The sequence below is a fragment of the Macrobrachium rosenbergii genome, chromosome 24, assembly GCF_040412425.1.
Source record: "Macrobrachium rosenbergii isolate ZJJX-2024 chromosome 24, ASM4041242v1, whole genome shotgun sequence".
Lineage (NCBI taxonomy): Eukaryota > Metazoa > Arthropoda > Malacostraca > Decapoda > Palaemonidae > Macrobrachium > Macrobrachium rosenbergii.
In genome coordinates, this window is record NC_089764.1 from 22,122,694 (window position 1) to 22,143,506 (window position 20,813).

General features: G+C 36.2%; 1 protein-coding gene and 1 long non-coding RNA gene across 4 annotated transcripts in view; one reads left to right on the top strand and one right to left on the bottom strand.

Annotated features, from left to right (window-relative positions):
- LOC136851924 (cysteine-rich with EGF-like domain protein 2) overlaps positions 1-18,924 on the top strand; it is a 66,486-nt gene extending 47,562 nt beyond the window's left edge. Inside the window, exons 8-9 of one of the 3 annotated variants that reach the window (XM_067126285.1) lie at positions 12,789-12,894; positions 18,594-18,924. In XM_067126285.1, coding sequence (XP_066982386.1) covers positions 12,789-12,829 — 41 coding nt within the window. In that variant the 3' untranslated portion in view covers positions 12,830-12,894; positions 18,594-18,924. Of the gene's footprint in view, positions 1-1,253; positions 5,219-5,271; positions 9,243-12,788; positions 12,895-18,593 lie in introns of those variants that run through there. The other 2 variants (XM_067126283.1, XM_067126284.1) reach the window with 2 other exon arrangements.
- Positions 4,834-18,767, bottom strand: LOC136851925 (uncharacterized). The gene is made up of 4 exons (XR_010857002.1): positions 18,462-18,767; positions 15,083-15,197; positions 6,893-7,088; positions 4,834-4,972 (listed from the first exon to the last, which is right to left on the bottom strand). It is a non-coding gene; the product is annotated as an uncharacterized lncRNA (long non-coding RNA).
- Positions 18,925-20,813: the final 1,889 nt, after the last annotated feature.

Sequence of the window (20,813 nt, forward strand, 5' to 3'; positions counted from 1 at the left end):
TTATTCAACAAGCAAGTGTGTTGCTTCTGTTGTGTATGACTTCATTTTTACTTGTTCCCTTTCCTGGTTTTTCTTCAGTGATGGGCTAAATGTGTGCATTTGTTTGCCTGTGCCTTAGACGTGTGTTGCAAGAATACAAAATTTAGGCTCTAAATTGGTAACATACGTTGAACACACAAACTGTAACTAAGATATTTTCATACTTTTTTCTGTTTGTTTTTCCTACAAAAAATGCAACCAGTTTTTGTGCATTAGTGACTGAAGTGCAGTTTTTTTTTTTTTCATATGCACGGTTGCCATCTTATTTGTAATTGTTTGATCTGGTGGGGTTTGGGAATAAATAAAACACTTGATCAAAAACAGTATTATATTGGAAAAAGTTCAGAGTTAGCTGTAGTTAGTGCTTAGTTTAACAGAAAATGATAACTAAAGACAGCATCATAGGTTACACAATTTCTCCTGTTGCCAGTGCTTGCGACCCTATGCTTTTGAGGCACTATGTACATAAAATTAATATAAGGTTAATGAAACAGAATTCTTTCTTCTTATCATTAGTATGAAATATATGATTATTGGGAATCTTTTGCTGTACCCTGAAGCCTTGGACAGTTTGGCATGAAAACCGCCCCCCCCAGTTAGTCAGATTGCCAGCTTTAGGTTTCACTTCTTTCTTTAAATTCATTTTAAGTTTGTAGTAGAATAATTGACTGTGTTGTTGAAGATGATGCTGCCTCTTTCCATTTCTTTGTAACTAGTTATTTCCCACACATTCAGTCTTTTCCTGTCTTGTACATCTTCATCCATGACTTTTTCAGTCAGATTATCTTGACCATAAACTTCCAGCCACTTCCACAACTGCTTTTATACCCTCATATTCTTGTACATATTACGTGTAGGCTGCAGATTTGGGAGCTGACTTGTTTGATGTGATATTTACTTCTGGGATGTGGAGCCGTTTGCCTCCTTGTATTTTGAGGATTACTGAACCTGCCTCATTTTAAAAAGCCTGTTTGTCATACCATAACATTAGTTTACTTGCACACTTGAGGTTTTATTTGGGCAGCTGTGCATGTCTGAGTATCTTTACCATAAGAATAAAAGCATTTTTTGAAGCCTGTTCGGTCTTTGGTCAAAGAATAGAGCATGCAAACAGCAAGGGTTTGTATGGAAATAAATTAAAATTTATGAAAAGTTTGGGTACTATTGTATTCTCTTCAACTGTTTACTTTCACCTGATGGCGGCTATGTTGCAGACAATGGTCCAAAGGAACGCGAGAGGCAAATGGCTTTTGCTCGGTACGTTACGTACGCAGGCCTTACACTGGCCACATGCATTATTCTTCAGAAGAACACCGTTATAGCTGCTATAATTGGTATATGTGTGGCTATTTACATAAGTTTTTCAGAATACTATCTCAAAGATACAACAGTGCCACCAGTGACGCCTCAGCTTCCTATGTCAATGCTCTCATCTCAGGACTTGAAAGATTGAAAGTGGATGTAGAGGTCTTTAGGATAAATGAGAGTTTGTATATACTGTGATTTTTATTCTAAGATGTGTTCTGTGTGGGTACTGTATTGTAGACTTGGAATTATTGGGCTTGAGATCTTGAAAATATGCCCATAATGTAAGTTTAAAATAGTGATAAAAAATGTAAAAGTGTAAGAATCAGAGGCATTATGTTGTGGTTTTTCTTTCCAATGTATTCATGGATATTTGACAGACAGGAAATGGAAATTATAAGAAGTCTTTTATTGGTGATGTTGCACAAACTGCAGGATTTTTTCTGCACTTACATTTCCATGTCACCTGATAGGTATAGGCATACATGAATTGCACTGTAGATTCTCAATTTACAGTTACTACTGCAGCATCAACAAAAACCATATTTCAGCATGTATATCGTTCTTACTGTTAAGAACTGTACAGCAGTTGGGATGAATTGATATTTCTGCTTTAGATAAAATATACTTCAACAGCACTGAATAAACTTAAAATACCTAGGCTTTAAATATTCCACAGTACTGTATGTCTGATGCCTTTCATCACACTGATCATCCACAAGTTTTTAAAGATAGTACATTTTAACTGCTAGTGAATAGACATTGTATATATAATTTTTTCCAGTAAGTTAGAGACTTTTGATCCCATTAAGGAATGTCACACACAAGGTTTTAAAAATCTTCTTTCTTACATGTATATACAGTATGAATATCAAACAGCTTGGGTGTCCTTTAGTAGAACTTGAAAAGTTAGTTATTTTGTTCCTACAATATTGGGAATAAACTTTAGTTTGAACTACTTAATGTAGTTATAGATTTGCAGAAAAATTGAAACAGTTATTGTTGCTCGTTTAAATAGGACGTTACAGAGTTTCCGTTAATGTATGATTACTTTTGATACCAATGGGATCATAGTTTGCTCTATTTTAAAAGCAGTTGAGAAAGAGTATTTCAGAAACCAGCATATTAACATAATTTAATTATACATTTTGTACAAGATAGACAGGACAGGGATATAAACTGCACAAATCTTGTTCACAAGAGGGAGTCTGAAAAAAGACATTCCATAAAGTTACAAAACTGTTGATATAATGTTTTGTATGTGGGACTGTGATGATGTAAAATAGAGACCTCTTGGATTTGATTTTCTTGAAAAGTAATGGTAGCAGTTGTATAGTCAAATATCTCTAGTAAGCAAGTAAGCTAGAAAGGTGGTGGTGTGGGAAGCCGAGAGTTTCAAAAGTACAAATTGTAAGAGGAGGGAAGTCAACTAACCACCAACCTTACATGGTGGATGCTCATTTAGGAAGATGTCAGCTAAAGTGATAACTTTATTTACCAAGAATTTTACTATCTCACATGAGGGAGCTAAAGTGATAACTTTATTTACCAAGAATTTTATTATCTCACATGAGGGAAGGATAGAGCTTTAATTTATGCAGTTTAGAGTAGACAAGAAGGAAGTCATTATAGTATGCTATCCAATTTCTCTTAAAAGAATCAGTGTTGCTTGGACACTCATGATGTTTACAGCCTCTTCTTACTTCTTGTGCTTAATACTTAATCTTTTAATGAGGTTGATAAATGTTTCAAGAGTGCATGTTACTTTTTGTTTAATGTATGCTTTGGTTTTCATTTTTCTTAAACTGTATAAACCTTGAGAATGAGAAGTTGCTGTTTTTCTCATTTCTGGCTTTCACTGATCGGTATTTGCATGAGAAATAAACTTTTACTTGCTGTTACTGTATTCTGATTATTTAACACATAATTTGTAAATGAATAATTTGCAATAGCCTTACATATGTTGATAAGTTTTAATTATAATGGTTGGGAGCTGACTGAAAAATAATTTTGTAAGTTCACTTTATAAAAGTTCATTTCAAAAGTTTCGTATAATTTTTATTTCATTATTCCAGTGTTCATAAATGTTCAGAATACACAATATGCCAGTACATTTTAAGGAAATGGAAAACTGATTGCAAACAAATTATCTTTTTTGGGAAGATGTGTTTTCTAAAATTTTTGTGGGCTGAATAGACATATGTATTTTTACATAAATTTTACCCTGTGTGTTGGTATAAAGAATATTCCTGGCAATTTGATTATGATTCAGCACTAAGTAACCCTTTGATAGTAGCAACACTTTGTGCCACTTTTTTCAACATGTAAATTGGCAACACTTAGTGCCACTTTTATCAACAATGTAGAAATTGGTTGTAAGATAACATTTTTGTTTTCCTTAATGACTGAAATGCTGTCTTTCAGAATATTGTTAGTTCTGTTAAGTCTAAGAGGTAGAAAGCCAGGGATCATTTCATAAGTAGTAAGTGATAAGTAATTTTTTGGTGGCTGAAACCAAAGTAACAATTTGAAGCCTTATGTGTTATGTATTAAAAATTAGCATTATTTCACACACACAATTCTGAAAGGAATTCACTTAGCAGTGTACTTACATTGTCCATCAAATGTGAGAATTCCTGATTTACAGTACTTAGTTTATATACTTTGATCACTAGGTGGTTATGGTAGACAGTTTTCTTGTCCTGTAGGACTGTTCTTCAGTAGCTGTAGTGCATTGCAGTCATGTTTGAAATTTAATGTATTTTATTTCTTGAATTTTTTACTGTAACTTATTTTTAAAATCTTGAAAACTGCAAAAAAGAATACTCCTGAGGACAATGAAAGCATAATTTATCTTTAATTGTTGACACTTCTCTTCTATCATATACTGTACTAATTTGTTGTGAATTAATCATCAATACATTTTGATTTGATTAATTTAATTGATATGTTTCAAGTTGAAAATATAGCATTTTAAAAGATCAGAGGTTAACAAATCTGTTTAATTTGGTGGGAGTTGACTGAATGATCCTGCATCAAAAATTTGAGCAGAAGAAATAGTTATGCTCAAATGTCCCCTCTCTTTTACATTTTTACCCCCTTTGAATATGCTTATCTTGCAAATGTTATAAAAAATCTAGTACAATTTATACATGGAGAAAATAGTAGAATTTGAATAAGAGCAACAGTAATAATAATACACTAGTATTATACGCTGGCAATTAATAAGTATTCAGACATGCTTTCAGTCCATGCAAGTTCAAATTACTAAGATATACTATGTCAAAGGAAAATTACCAGACTTTTTTTATTTCATGTGTTTACTCGAAGTTGTTTTATAAATGAAAATATAAAAAATCTGAATACGCAAATGAGTATCTGGAGATACCTAAAAGTTCATTATGTTCGTTATAGGACATTATACTTAGCATTGAAGTATAAAGGGTAATGATATAATGAAACAGATGCCTTGTACGATATTTTGAATATGCCAGAGATCACATGGCTGCTTCTCGTAGTACTGCAGAAGGCTTGGGTGAAAAGTGTGAAGCCTCATTTCACGACCATATCATCGTAGATATTTCAACAAGTTTACTCAGTCACATTTCTAAGCTGTCATAGAGCTCTCCTGAAATATTATATCTTTGGTTAGGTGAAAAATTAGAGCAGGGTAAAGCTGAAGGAGTTGGAAAGCTAGTTAGGAAGGGCAAAATAAATTGATGTCAAATAAAAGGAAGACTGTAATCAGAAAAGCATTGTAGAAAATATTAATGCTTAATCTGGATTATTTTATGTAATATGTGTAAAATTTATCTGACTGATTTTCACACTCACTTATTAGCACATCATACTCGTTTCATAGTCATGTCTTCAGGTATTTCTTCAGAGGTCTGGTTAAACAAATCATTTATAACTAACTAACTTCAGGTATTTCATATCTTTGTTAAGGATATAAAATACTTAAACCTTAAGAAGTGTTAAGAGGTATTTTTCCACTTTGAAAGCTGGTAGGGTACTGGGACAGCTGTTTTTACAGCTATTTTTTCAGCTATTTCTTTTTCAGTCTATCATTTTTATATATACTTATATAATTTTTATATTTACTCACATGTATTCCTATTGTGGAAAAAAGAGTGAGATTAGTGTATTCAAATTGAAAATATCCTAAAGAAAATTTTGTTGCATTTGAAATTTATTTGAATATATTCTTTATTCATTTTCCAGTCTGTTAGTTCGTTAGTTATAAATGATCTGTTTAACCAGACCTCTGAACTCTTTTAAGGGTTCTTCTTGGGCTATTTTCAGTAAAGGGAAAATTTATTACTGTTAAATGTTAAGTAGACATGAAGGTTCATATATATTAGTGAATTTTTAAATTGAGTCTTAAAACATTATTCGCGCAGAAGCAGGCCACCATGGGTCAAATTATAATGACTGATTTACCCACTTTCTTATGATATGGTAAGGTGGTTGATTTAAAAATATATTGTAACAAAATTATGATATCCATCACGTACTGTGTACGAACCTCTAATTTTACTTGTTATCATTACCTGACAATATTTCAAATGGGAAAAAGTCTTGAGAATTCCATCCTGGTGAGGAGCCACCACTGAACTGAATGTCACAATGTCTCTAGCTGCCTCATTTAAGTTAGCTCTGCTATATACTGTGGTATCATTTATCATTTTTAGGCTACATTGCTAAATAGTCTCAAGTATGCTCTGTTTATGATTGCCAAGATATCAGATAGCATGTAGTTTTTGATTGCCAAGATATCTGATAGCATGTAGACTGTTCAAATGTACATTGAGTTATATGGCATTTTTGTTGCTGCCATCTTCAAAGTATCCTGTCTTACTTCATCCACTGGACAAAGTATGTGATGTTCATTATACTGTTTTGTTGTTTGCAATTAACTTTTAATGAACCTAAATGGCTAACCAGTTAGTTTGTTTCCTTACCTAGTTGTATTGAGATTAACCATTTTTACCTAATCAGTGTCTTATTTTGTCAATCTAATATAGTAAAGCCAGTACATCAATTTGTGTGACAGACATTGTTATTGGAGGGAAGGAGAAGGTGTACAGGCTGAGGGTTTTTATGCCATTTGGGACTTGGAGCCCTTGAGAAGAATTTATCCTTATCCTTGTACGTCCTAAGGATCAATATTATTAGTTATTTAACCCAGTTTTCCCCTAAGAAAGAAGTTTAAAGGATATTGAAACCATGATGGCCAAATGATTAAGAAGCAAAGGAATACATAAAAAAAATTTGGTTGGGAGCCAGCACATTTAGGAGTAAATAGCAGTGAAGAGACATATAGACTATCAGAGCAAGCTGCAGTTGAACTACTTCCTAGGAAACTAAGCACTTTTGTGTAGATTTTATCTCTCAAATCAAAATCTTATTTCAAGGCATCTTGTAAGGTCATCAGGATTTTGTAAATCAGAACAAAATGAAAGAAATCTGAGTGCTGTATCTCTTTGGAAGTTTGGAAATATGCCCAGAAGATAGGAGCTGTAACATGCTGGTTACATAGACTTACTTGGCTAACTCGTACATACTTATGGCTTGTGGTCACCAGCCACATTGTGAAGATTGTTTAGCTCCCTTGACTGTAAGGCATGGAATCTTACAAATTGATACTTATATGAGGCTTGTGGTGAGCATGGTAGGTGCATCCTTGCTGGGATTCTCGGAAAGGATGTAGCACTTCAAAGCTTATTTCAGGATCAGGTCTTCTGCAAAAATGAGTGAATTCATCTGGTAATAATACATTAAAATCTTAAAGGTTAGTGGTTCTCATTATCGAATATATCATTCTCAAATCAGACAAGCATTTTATTTTAAGAATAATTAAAAAATGTTCAATATTTTTCATGTATATAAATACAAATATTTTACTTGACTAGGGTGCTGTCCTCCTAGCCCTTCTTTTTTTTTTTTATTTTCCTCTGCAGCAACTTCAGCTATCTGAGGCTGATTATGGCATTATGATGTAGTAAGGGGATTAATTCTAGCGAGAGATACTCAACAGAAAGGAAGGTTTGTAAGGCTGATGGCTCTGCTCTGTGCTAAATCTATTCAATTCTAGGTAGTACTGCATGAGTAAAATTCAGTAGGTTTGTATATGTTGAAAATGAAAATGCTGTAATTTTAACTGTTTTCCAAAATGTAGCCCATTGCCTTACTTCTTATTTATTCAGAAATCTGACTTTCTGATGATGGAAATAGTTTGTCATGAGAATTTTAAGTTAATCACATTAGCTGCTGTAGTTTGTACAATTATAGGAAAGTATACAATTAAAAATAGTGCAGCCAGTTGTTTAATGGCAAATTTATGAAATTTTTATTTTTATTTTTTGAGCTTAAATACTTAGTAGCATGTATAATTGCATGTGCTTTGTCAGGTACGGTTGTGTGGAATTCTTTTTCTGCTGCAGATGAGAATGAAATTTTCAATACAATAAGTAGTTTGTAATGTAAAATTTTGTTAAAATCTTTTGTCACTTCGTGCTAATACTTTTATCAGTAGACGCTGGGTAAGTAGAATGAAATTAAGAACCAATTCATATTGAAAGCATTACTGCCTGTTGGAAAGTCCAAAATGAAGGTTGGAGTCTGACCATTTGCAATGTGAATTTGACAAGGTTTGTGGACAAATGAAGTACTAGCTAAGATTTTTCATGTTCAGCTTCAAATGAAAATGTTTATTTCACCTTGATATCAGTTTGTTTTAATTAGTTGATGTTAATTAGGCAAAAATTTTTCTGTAAAAACAAAATTATCATTAACATTACTCTAAGTACACAACGAGTAATAATGCTCGATGAAGCTTTTGTAATAATAGTAATAATCCCAACGTCAAAATGAGTCCAGACACCTATAATGAGTCTGTCAAGGATTTTTAAAGTAATTTTAATAGATTACTACTAGATTCTATTGGGTTTCACAAACCACATTATTCAGAAAGAGCTTCTTGATGTGTTATAGTATCAAATAGAATGTGATATCAGCATGTAAAATAGATGTTCTGTCTCCAAGCAGCTTGTGTGTTTTTTGCATTTCAGCCAGTCGTATTAGGCTCACACCTAGGAGATACTGCACAGTATGTGGTACAGAAATCATTTTCCAAAGTGTCACTAAGAAAGGCGATGATGAAAATTAGTGCTGAGTTTGTTCTTAATTTTTTTTTACTCAACTCTTCTCATTACTGTTAGAATTAAATATTATTTCAACTAGCTCTTCATGATATGGGATTGCAAGGCCCATTCACGCTTACAGAAAGATAGCATTTTATATTTTTTAGCAAGTGACAAAAGGAAAAACTAATAATTTTATTAGATAATGTAGGGATTTTAACATTTTTTTTACATAGATTCACTGTAGATACTGTATAATCACAGTATGTCCAGGTGTATTTTATTATGCCTTCAATATGAGAATCATTTAAAAATTTATGGATGCATATGTTTTTCCTGTACTGTATAGCACAAAACATCTATGTAGCATTGGTCTCATTATCATTATTCCTTTTTTTAGTACATATTTTAACGTGGAGAAGTATAAATAACCAGCATACATGGTATTATACTTTTAATTTACTTAATCTAGTCATGTTTTCATATTTGATATCCAGAGTCAGTTTGTAAGTTAAAGTTTGACTGCAGTTCTGCTGTCATCTGTTCTTGTGAAGTTTTCCACCTTAATACAGTACTACTGTAGATTGTTAAGGATGTGTTCCTTAATTATTATGTAATGCACACTCTAATTTTGGAACCCATAAAAACAGTAGTTTCCTGAAATTTTATTTATCATATTGCAGTAGTTTATATTTTTGGGAAACCAGTTGATGCTGTATTCTGCAACATAATTTATAAATTTACCCAAAACAATGTTGTTTTCTTTGTATTAAACCATTTACTTATTAAATTTAATAATTTTTGCAGTGGGCTTGTACAATTTAATGAAACCATATGCACTGTATAATTATTGGTATTTTCCCTTGTTATGTTTTTGTTCCCATGGAATACAAACACTACACCTATCATACAGGGAGTATCCTTCCTGCCCATGCACTGGTCTAGCCATTTACTTAGGTGGGGATGGGTAGAGGGGATGCCTGTTCTCACCCAGCTGACTGTACCCATTGATCTTCCAGCCACAATATGGGCTGGATGTGTCTTGTGTTCTTTTTTTCCTTGTCCTGTCTATTCCTTTGCATGAGTTTTGTGCTTTTTTGTGAATTATACACTCTCAGTGTATAATATGTTACTGGAGCAGTTTTGTACTGAAAGTGCCAGTGTTTAGTGGTTTTTATGGTGCCTGTTGTTGGTTCTTTGTCTCAATGGATAGTAGACAGGATCAATGTCATTGTGAAGGTCATGGTCGACCTTGCAGTCATGTTATGTAACCTTTAGTGATAGATCTGTACTCAGTGTGTACTTCTTGTTTGGGCAAAGAGTGTTCTCTTGATTACCCTTGCTTTGAATAAGCTGACTGGCCTTCACAATGTGAGCGTTACGGGAAGAGGAGGTGGAGACCTAAGAGGGACACTTCGTCTAGCAGAGACCCAGCGCCAAGTCCCTCCAGAACTCTCTCCCCCTCCGTTCATCCTTACAGGAACTGAGAAAGGCCTGGATTTCATTAAGCATTCTAGGCTCGCCTTCTCTCTTTGTATTTTTAGAGTCCTTGGCTAGGCAGAGGGCAATTTCCCCCCTCCCCACCTCTCCTTCCTCCCCACTGCATCTACATCCCAGGAGTTACCATCAGTGGCCAAGCATGTGTAGGTTCTCATCTCACCCCCAAACCCTTTCTCGGGCTAGTTTGGGGTCATTATAAACTGGTGGAAATCTTAGTTACCCAGCAGAGGATCAAGTATCGTGGAATGATCCTGGACAATGGCATTGAAGGCCTTCCCTGCCCCTCCTCCCCTACCCTGAATAGACAATCTCAAGGAGGAGGAACAACCTGATTGACAGTGACAAATAATAATGGGCCACCTTATGTCCCTGGAGAAACTTCTGAACAGAAGCTATCTCCATTCATTCCAATGGCAACTGAAACATCACTGGTCACATCATTTTGTCCCCCCCTCAACAATTAAGTTTGGAAAGGCCTAGAGTGGTGGCTATCGTACCAGTCACCAGGGTCTCTCAATAAGTGCACCTTCCCCTTAGTTACTTTTGTTCTCAGATGCCTCCAGCAAAGATTGGGGAGCTCACCTGGGAAGAGAGCTCACTTCAGGAACTCAGTCCCCAACCATGCATTTTGGCTGGCACTCCAGACCTATCAGTGTCTGGAGGGGCACTTGATGGTAGTCATGAGTGAAAAAGACTAGCAGAATGGCCTACATCAACAAAAAAGGGGGGGATGGTTTCCTCCTCATTGTGCTAACTGGCTGTCCAGATGCTCAGATGGGCATCAATGCATTGAATCAAGCTGAAAGCCAGGTACATCCTGGGCAAAAAGAATGTTGTGGCAGTCCAATTGAGCTGTCGTGACCAGGTCTTGGGATCAGATGGTCCCTACACCAAGCAGTAGTGGATGGTTGACCTGTGGGAACAGCCTATGATCAATCTGTTCACCACCAGACTGAACTGGAAACTTTCCATCCTCCGCTCAGTGGTTCTAAACCCACGGGCAGCGATGCAAGATATATTTCATCACCCATGGGATAATGTTGACATCTTAAATTTTTTTTCCTTTGTTTAGTCTCTTCCACTGGGTTCTCAAAACAGTATTCATGTCTCCAGGCCTCTGCATGACACTAGAAGCCCCTCTCTATCCACATGCCAAGTGGTCTGCAGACGACCTATTACTACTGATAGACATCCCAAGAGCCCTGCCCCCTTGTTCCACTATTCTATCACAGCTGTACATTCAAAGGTATCAGCAGGTGGTGCAGTTGCTACATCTTCACAGGTGGAGGTTAACCAGCATCTCCTTTCTAGAGAAAGGCTTTCCTCACAAACAGTGTGAGATGTCTGGCATCATCTGCATATTCCCAGCTAGTGTCTCCCAAGGAAAGTGGGCCAACTTCTGCAATTGAGGTCTTAGAAGGAGTTATTCTCCAGTTAGTGCCTCTCTTCAGCATGCAGTCGGCTTCGTGGTCTGTGTACGTTGCGACAAGGGCCCCCATCTCAGCGGGTAAAGGGTGTTGAGCAGCACTCACTCACAGGTTCTGCCTACATGGTGTGGATCTGTCCACCTCCCCAGAAATAGTGATGTTGATGAGCTTCAAACAGTCATAACCTCCTTGAGTGATCAGGGCCCCTGAGTGGGACCTGACATTGATAACCTAAAAGCCTCAGGGCAACCCCATACAAACCCATCTCAGTCATCTGACAGGGATCTGACCCTCAAAATACTCTTCTTTCTAGCCCTTGCTTGGCCAAAAGAGTGGGAAAGTTGCATGGGTTGTTATACCTTGTTAGGCACTTAGAGGGGTGGTGGTCTCTCTCATTCTCTTTTGTCCTGGAATTCATGGCCGAGACGCAAAGTCCCTAGGTTCCAGACCCAAGGTTTGAAAATTTCTAGATTCCATCTCTCCAAGAATTTGTTGGTGGAGAGCTAGATGAGACATTGATGTGCCCGATTTCCACCCTAAAATGTTACTTAAGAAAGACGAAGAACCTCAGACCAGAGTACAAGCATTTTTCATGAGTACACAACATCGCAAGGAGGTATCCAAGAAAATTGTCTCCTTCAAGCTGCGGGATATGCCAAGAACCCCTTGGCCTGTCCACAAGCTTGTAACACTAGGGGTGTTGGACCCTCTCTCCCCTTCCAGAAGAATTTCTCAGTCCAACAGGTAATGAAGGCGGCAGTCTGGCACCATCAGACTACATGCACCTCATTCTGCTTCAGAGATGTCACCCACGTCCCTTGACACCTTTTTGCTAGGGTCTGTGGAGACAGCTTAACAAATATCCCCAAGGGTCAATAAAGTACTTTGGCTTGAGTGTATAGCTCCTGAGGGAAGAGGGGGTGTGTGCACCAATCCATTCTCGCTCTCATGACCCAGCCTGTGAGCATTCATGGTGGAGTAAGCTGGACCTGAACAATGGGTACTGTTGGCTGGGTGAGAATGGGGTTCCTTCTGTCCCACCTCCACCTGGGTACCACCCTTGTTTAGTCATTACATGGCTGGTCCAATGCATGAGCTGGAAGGATACAGTACTTATTATATAAAAGGCTACAGTTTCTGTATCTAGGACAAATTAAAAATTACTTTAAAAGTTTGGCATTTTAATTTGACTTAAAAATTTTAAGTGTTAGGAATTGGGGAAACCTAAGATAGTTTATATCAAACTTCATTATTACATAGGAAACACATCAAACTTTAATCTACTTTCAAAGATAATTTCATAGCATAGCATCAGTTTTCATTGTTTTAATAAAACACATTGTCTGTAGCAAACTGACCGATGGTTTTTCAGCAAAATATAATGGAACAATGCAGGTGAAAGAACTTATTTGAGAACTACGACGTACCTCTGCTTTGTGATAGTGTTTTGTTACAGCAAGAGATGATGCAGTGTTCAGGTAAATGTACTGTGTTTTACTGATAATTTGTAAAGGAAGAAGGTTATTTTAAATATTTAGAATATAAATACCTTATGAAAAGCAATGGTTACGATTTATAGTGAATGCGAATTTGGAGTTGGATTATTATGTATACTTGAAAGGAGTAAACTTTTTCCTGTAGTTATTACACTAATGCAGAGCTCAGATTTATGAACTGAGGCAGCAGTTTTCTTCACTTGTTATCAATACTGCTTTAGTTAACAAATCCTAACTTTGAAATCTGTAATTCAACTTATGAACTATAGGGAGTTGTGACACTACTTTTGTCAATGAGTGTAGTCTACATTTATCACCACTTGAAAAGGCTCTAAATAAATTATGAACCCAGAAAAGTATGATTGTAACTTTACAAGATGTAATGAATTCATGTGCATATGATGACTTAAGTCCTTTAGGACATATCAGGCAAATTGCCAAATAGTGGCTGATCATCAGACAGAATCAGGAATTAGTTAAACTTTTACAGGCTTTTTAAATTAGGTTTGTGATAACAATTAGCAATCATGTGTTAATATTTACTGCTGCTTTATAATAACAATGTGGTTACTCAGAGAAAACTTTCCTTGTCATGTGTACTGTAGATTCCAGGCATAATTAGAGACTAATACTGTATTGTACCTAAGGTAGTACAGTTTTTGTAATAAAAAGAAGAAGTATATTTTACAGCAGGAGCTTCATTTAAATTACAGTTAGAAAGTTCTCTCTTTTAGTTTCTGTAGAACAAGTTCATCCATTACTTTACACAAAGCAGTCACATTTACTATGGCTAGTCATGGACGGTGGTAAAATAGGGTCAACTGTAAAAATCACTGATACTCTGGGTTATAAAACTATACTACCTTTTTACACATTACAGAAATAAGTGACATTTTAAGACATTTTGAGGAAGCAAGGAAGAGAGAGAGAGAAAAAAATGAGAAAACTAGCTGAGCAGTGAGAAAAGATGTAGTTCATGACATCACAGTTACATACACCCCAAAGATACCTAATATGAGAGCTGAATCAAATTAACCCAAAACTTTAAAAGACAAATATCTCTCACATAATAAAATAAACAACTCTACCATCAGTTCGTCATACACAACAAAGCAGAGGATACAAACACAAACCACTTAGTGCTGTCATCCAACTTGTTTGGTAGTTAATGTAAATCAAAAATGCTAATGTAGTACATAAAAAACTTACACTGGAGTGAAACACAGACTCTTACTGAGTTGTGCAAAAAAAAAATAAAAATAAAAATTCAATAATGTAAGTTAATAATAAGCCAGAATACTAACAGGCAGTCACCCAAGACAAAATAATCAGTGATTGTTATTGCACTTTAAGAAAAAGAAAAAAGAAAGTAAGAGGAGTAAATAATAAAAACATGGAATCTAAAAACAGAAGGAAAAGTAAATGGGTAATGAGTTTATTTTCCAATCTTGGCTAAACAAATCTAGGGAGATTTTGGGTGTGTCAAAAGTCAGTTTTGGCTATTTCTTGTCTTCAAGACATTGGAAGATGTCTGAGGAAACTCACCTCAGAATATTAAAACAAATTATGACTGATGGGGTTGTTACTGAACAAACAAAATTTATTAAAAAAAATAGTTATGAGAAAAATATAGATTTCTGAAAAGGGTAAAGCTAAAGCTAGGGTTGTCGTGCAAAAGTGATGTGTTGTGTAAATTAATCAAGAACTTATGTTAGAATTATTACAGTAATTTTTGCTTGGATTTTTCTTTTGTGAGATTTGGGTAGTTTTAGAGATTAAAAATGAATGCTGTATTGTGTAAAAGACAAAAAATCAAGGAACAGTTTATATACAGTACACATACTTTTATATGTACTGTTTTACTTTGTGTATCAATAATGTCACTATTACTGAATATAGAAATTACAAAAATATGGCAAAGATGTGATCAGAGACTTCTCTGAAAAGAGGAAAAAAATTTTTTTACCAAGGGTAATGAATGATATATGAAAATTAATGTGTTCTATGAATTTAGTGAGAACTTACAGCTCCAAAAATTTTTCACTTGAATTTTCCTAATCTGAATAAACTTTACATATAACTGGAAAATTATTTTATTTATGTATTTCACTAAATTATTGTTATATTCATGAAAAAAAAAATACTTGTAAACACTGTAGTAATTACCTACCATTTTTATAAGACTACGAGTATGGCATAGGGAGAGTTAGTATATTGATCATCCTTCCCCATTTTGGAGCCTCCCTTTCTGCACACACACACAAGCACAAATGAAAGCATTCTCCCTAAAATGAGAGCAAAAGAGAGATGAACAGTTTATACAACAGAAAGGAATAGAGAGATTATGATTGACGAATGCTGTAAAAGACAATAGTATGGGGAAAGTACTGATATTGAACAAATGCTGTTAAACAAAAATGAGTGGATTTAAAGGTGAAATACATGTTCTGACAAAACAATTATCCTCTTCCTCCCTTACTTTTGCTAACTACATTAAAGAAAGGGCTTCTTTGATTTTATAAATGAACCAAGTAGCTACATTATTGATTCCGTTACTCATGTGGCATTACAGCATTGGTTGTGGGTTTTTTGGCATACAGACAGTCCCCGGTTATTGGCAGCCTCGATTACTGGCGATCCGGTTTTACGGTGCTTGTCTAGTGACGACGATAACCAGATTTTCGTCGCTGATAACTGGTTATCCGTGCTCTTATCGGCTGCACTGATCACCGGTTATCAGTGCCGCTAACCAGGGATCAATGCTATTATCGCCAATTTTCGGTTAGTGGCGATTTTCGGTTGTCGTCACACCGTCGGGAACGGAACCCCGCCGATAACCGGGGACTGCCTGTACTTAGTTTTTCATTCAATCCCAACAGTAAAAAAAAAATTCTTAAGTTATAGTGGTCTCCATTATTGATTGATTGTGGGTAGCTACTGTGTTCAATGCCAGCTGAAAATTAGGGACAGAAAGAAAAGAATTTAACAACTTTGGAAAAAGATGCACATTAGGAACCGTGTTAACTCAGTTTCATACTGGTGAGCTTTCCAGTTGTCTTGAATAGAGTGATGACCAAATAGTCTGCTGTGGACCTTTTACCAGATTAACATGCATTTTGGGTGTGAGGTTGTAGTAGTGGGACAATTATGTAAAGGCTGCTATGGTTCCTTCATGCATGTGCTTTGTACCATATGGGCAAATGTTGGACATCTTTCACTACCCTCAGATTCCTGATTATGCCCTCCAAAAACAAATACCACTAATTTTGAATAATTTTTATTTTTCCTAGGTATACAAACCAGTACCTTTTGTAGAACAGTATCTTTAGTGTGAGCTGGAATTGGCTGAAAACTTGTTAACAAGGTAGTTAGCCAGGTAGTGATGGTTAGTGAGTGGGGGAGTATTCCTCCTTCACTGACCTTCACAAACCCATGCCCAACTTCCTGAGCCCTCACATGGAAAGGAAGGTCAACCTCCTTCCCAGAGGAGGTATAGGCCATCTGAATACTTCACAAAGCCAGAAAGAAAGGGTGTTCCTAAATGCCTCCTTCTTGTGCTTGCCAGGACTAACAAAAAGGTGCTTACACTCCTGCTTCAGAGCAGAGCAACAAATCATCCAAGTCTCCACCTACAAAGTCTTGGAGGGAGGGAATAGTGAAACTCTCGGCAGATGGAGCCTTAGTTTTAGCTACAAATTTGAACTAATGAGAGCAAGAGATGCCTACCCGTCTTAATGCCAGAGAGGACACGACAGGCCACCCTTTTTGCCGAGGCCAGAGCTAAAAGGAAAACAGTCTTAAGAGTAAGGTCCCAGTCTGTAGAGCTAGATAAGGGCTTGAAGGGTGCCCTGATGAACTCCTCAGAACCAGTGTCACATCCCACTCAGGGGGCCAAAGTTCCTGAGGGGGGGGGGACCATTTGAAGCTCGTCATTAGCAGACACCCCTCCACTTAAAGAAGAGATCTAGCCCCTTTGGTTTAAACACTAGCAACAAAGCAGAGCAATACTCCTTAACTGTACGGCTACTGAAAGGACCCCATCTCAGTAGAGATAGATAAGGAAGTCTTCAATTTGCTGAACAGATGCTCTGACCAGAGAAGTACCCCTTCGATGACACCAATTTCAGAAGATGGCCCACTTTCCATGGCACACGTTTATAGAGGAACGCCTGAGGTGTCAGGAAATCTCCCTCACAGCCCTGTGGAAAAAACCTCTCTCTCGCAGAAGACGCTGAATAACCTCCATGTGTGAAGGTATAGGTATTGTACCGTCTGATGGTACCGACAAATATTTAGCTGACAGCCAAGAAGAGACAGTGGATTGGGATGCCACTTGGCATGTGGCCAATGAGGAGCCATCAGAGTCACCTGAAGATCTGGCATGACAAGCACTCAGTTTATCACCCTACGGAGGAGTCTGAAGGGTGGAAATGCATACATGTCCAGGTTGGAATTGGAATATAAAATTTAAGCCACCGGCCAAATGGTGGGATCTATGTGGTCATTCAGTGCTGCAAGGGAAATTGAGAGTAAAGGAGGTTCTAAACATTTAACAGGAGAATAAGCTCACAGTTGCACTGTGAAATAATTCTTCAGAGAGGGTGGAAAGTAAGATAATATGATAGAGGTACAGTAAAAACAATGAAAGGGGTTGCAGCTAGGGGCCAAAAGGACACTGTGAGGAACCTTAAGTAATGCCTACAGTGCATCACATGAGGTGCACTGATGGCACTACCCCACTATGGGGTACACATCCAGGTTGTCCCAGGGCATGTTGGAAAGTGTCTTCCATCACTGCCTATGGTCTGGAACTGGAGGACATAAGACAGGAAGTTCTTGTTCAACCTGGTCGTGAACAAGTTGGGGAAGGTGAACCCCACAGCTTAATAACCTCAGTACTGATGGGATTGAGCTTTATTCTACAAAACTAAAATGCAGAAAGCCCAATAAATGCAATTAAACCAAAGAAAATGGCAATGACAGAATACTCACCCAAAATCAAGTTCTCAACTGCCAGTCATGGTTAACCACCACCTTACTGCCATGTTCTGACTGGTTTTCAGCTTGCACTTAAAGGTACTTCTATATGACAGGCTCTGGTTTATATTCCTGTAGGAACAATTACATTTTCTCATTAAAATGAGAGAGTTAGGTGTTTTATGGGATCCTTTCCATTAGCTCTAAATTTCTTATTCAGTGTAATAGATAAAATTTGATGCATTCCTCAAGAAACTATCAGTGTAACTTGAGCTTAAAAACTCCCTTTTCTGCTACAATATAGGTAATAGTACACCCTGCTTGAAAAAATGGACTTGGGGGTTTTCTTGTTTCTTGAATACAAAATTAAAAACCAAATTTCCTTTAAAACAGATTTTCAAATGTCATGTTATCATTTATAAGTGGTTTAAATGGAAGTGTAATGACTAAACTATAATAAAGGGTTCAGTTCTGAAAACTATGTAGTCTTGTTCTTGTATCTGTATAACTGGTGACATACAAATTAATATCAGATGAAATGAAATTAACTGAGCCTTTACTATTGTCCATACCTGTTACAGCTGTGCTACTATGCTTCTATGAAGTTATGCAGATTATATCAGTTGCATGTACTGTATTTATAAAAGGCATGCTTTTGAGTTTGAGAATCATGCTTCAATTTCGACCACATTTTTCCTTATCAGATGAGGACAGCATAGATGACGAAGATGACCAGGATAGAGCAAGCAAGGATGATAAAACTACCAATGGCAACAGCAGTAGCGACAGCAGCAAAGAAAAAGGAGATTTGGATATTAAAGGTGAACCAAGTAAACATAGTGAAGAAATAAAACCAAAGGCTGAATTGTGATTGCTATTTCTATAGGTGGTTTTGTTATTTATTTTTAATAGAAATCAATCCTATCAAATGAATTGTGTGATTTTATGATGGCACATATCACTGTTACCAGAGTTAGTATTTTTTGTATTATATACTTTCCTTGTATTTTTAATAAAACTCTAGGATAGCAAAAATAGTTTATAACTAATGAGTAAATTCCTTCCTTTTAAGCTTCTAATTGGAAATTATTTTAAAGAAATTTGACAACACAGTGATGATATGCATTATTATAAAAAGACCACCTAATTTCAAGTCAATATCTTAAGAAAGACCGGTCTACAAATTAAGCTTGACATTTTGGTGACACCATGAAAATCTCATCCCTTAAGATTCGAATGCTGTCATCAAATAGAAAATTTTGTTATATACAAAACAAACATAAATGCCTATGATACTTATACTAATGGAAAGAAAATTTAAAATATAAAAAAATCAGTTTATGAAAGGCAAAGAATTTCTTTTCACTGTTAACTTCAGGACATCATTCTGAACATATAATTTTGTTGGTTTGAATTTTTAAAGATATCAAATTAAAATAACACCAGTAAGAATTTTACCATGAAGAAACAATTTACAGCAAGCATTAAACAAAAACTATCTTTTAGCTTACATGCAGTAAGCCAGAATAGAGTTTGTTTTACCAGACTAATTGTGGATTCCCCAGAAATCTTAAGAATGAAGCAACATTACAGCACATATCTCAGAGCACCTTATCAGTGGTGGGCTTAAGAGTGTAACTACAGTACCTACATTTAAAACTTAACCTTTAAAAGTTGTTATAAGCTAAATCAGCTCCGCTTTCTCATTTTTTTCTTTCTCAGTGTTCTCTCTTGTCAGGATTGGCCCTTTGCTGTTAACACAAGCATGAGTTTAAAATGGTTTGGACTATTCTTACAACATAAAAGAGGGTGAGGATGGATGGCATGTCTCCTCACCTACAGAATTTGCATACCTGACATGGTTGAGTGAGGTGAAAAACTTGTGTCAAACCTTGGCCTCATTGCTGGATCTGACCTTGATGGACTGATGGTAATGTGTATAAAATTGAAAAGCTTGTCAATGATTCAAAACTACCTCTCAACACAATTGTGCATAGTGATACAAAAGACCACCAAACTGTAAAGTGAACTGACATTACAGAAATCATGCTTTTTAACAGCCTCCTTCAAAAGCAAAAGATCCCTATTACACATGCTTCTCCCCGGCAAGATATGGTCACTGCACCAGTGCTTAAGTCTACGATGGGTGATCCAATATGCAGGGATGGGAGGACACTGAATTATAATATATGGTTAATGGGCTTATATGAAAACATGTTTTGTTAAAAAAACACTACTTGTTCATATGAACCCCTTTAATCATATACTGCCTGAATCTCAAATTAGGTGGAATGGCCGAGTCAAGAATTCCTTGACAACTTTTACGATTGGTGGAGGCTTGAAGGTAACAACAAATGAGCCTCCATGAAAGTACCTAGAAAGTAAAGATGAATACCACTTACTCCTCAAGATTATCATGAAGATGTAAGGTCAAGATCAGTGCCCTCTAATAGCACATGGCCTGCCACAATAATTGATCCCAACCAAAAAAAAAAAATATCTAGATCTCCATAAGTTACAACATAAGTAAAACTTGGTAAAGGTAGAATAACAGTTCCATGTTTCTGTACTAATAATGGCAGCAAAGAGCTCAGACTTTGTGACCTTTAATTGTCACTGTAGCTAAATCTTAATCCAAAACATTTGATACTGGTGATTATTTAATGAACCTAATAAGACAGTGTTCTCTGAAACCTATTTCTTTCTGTGATCTGTATGAAGTATGAACCAGGGGCAGATTATCCTCTCTGACCAATAAAGTGGAGGGTATGGCAAGGATTGCACAAGAGTTACTTGTAACACATAATACTAGGGGACTGTGTTTTAGCCACGAAATCTGAAGTAAATGAAAATTAGAAAACCCTTGATGAAGGAGTACACCTTGGCAGTAGCTAATATAAAAGTTGTACAAGGGTGTTTAAAAG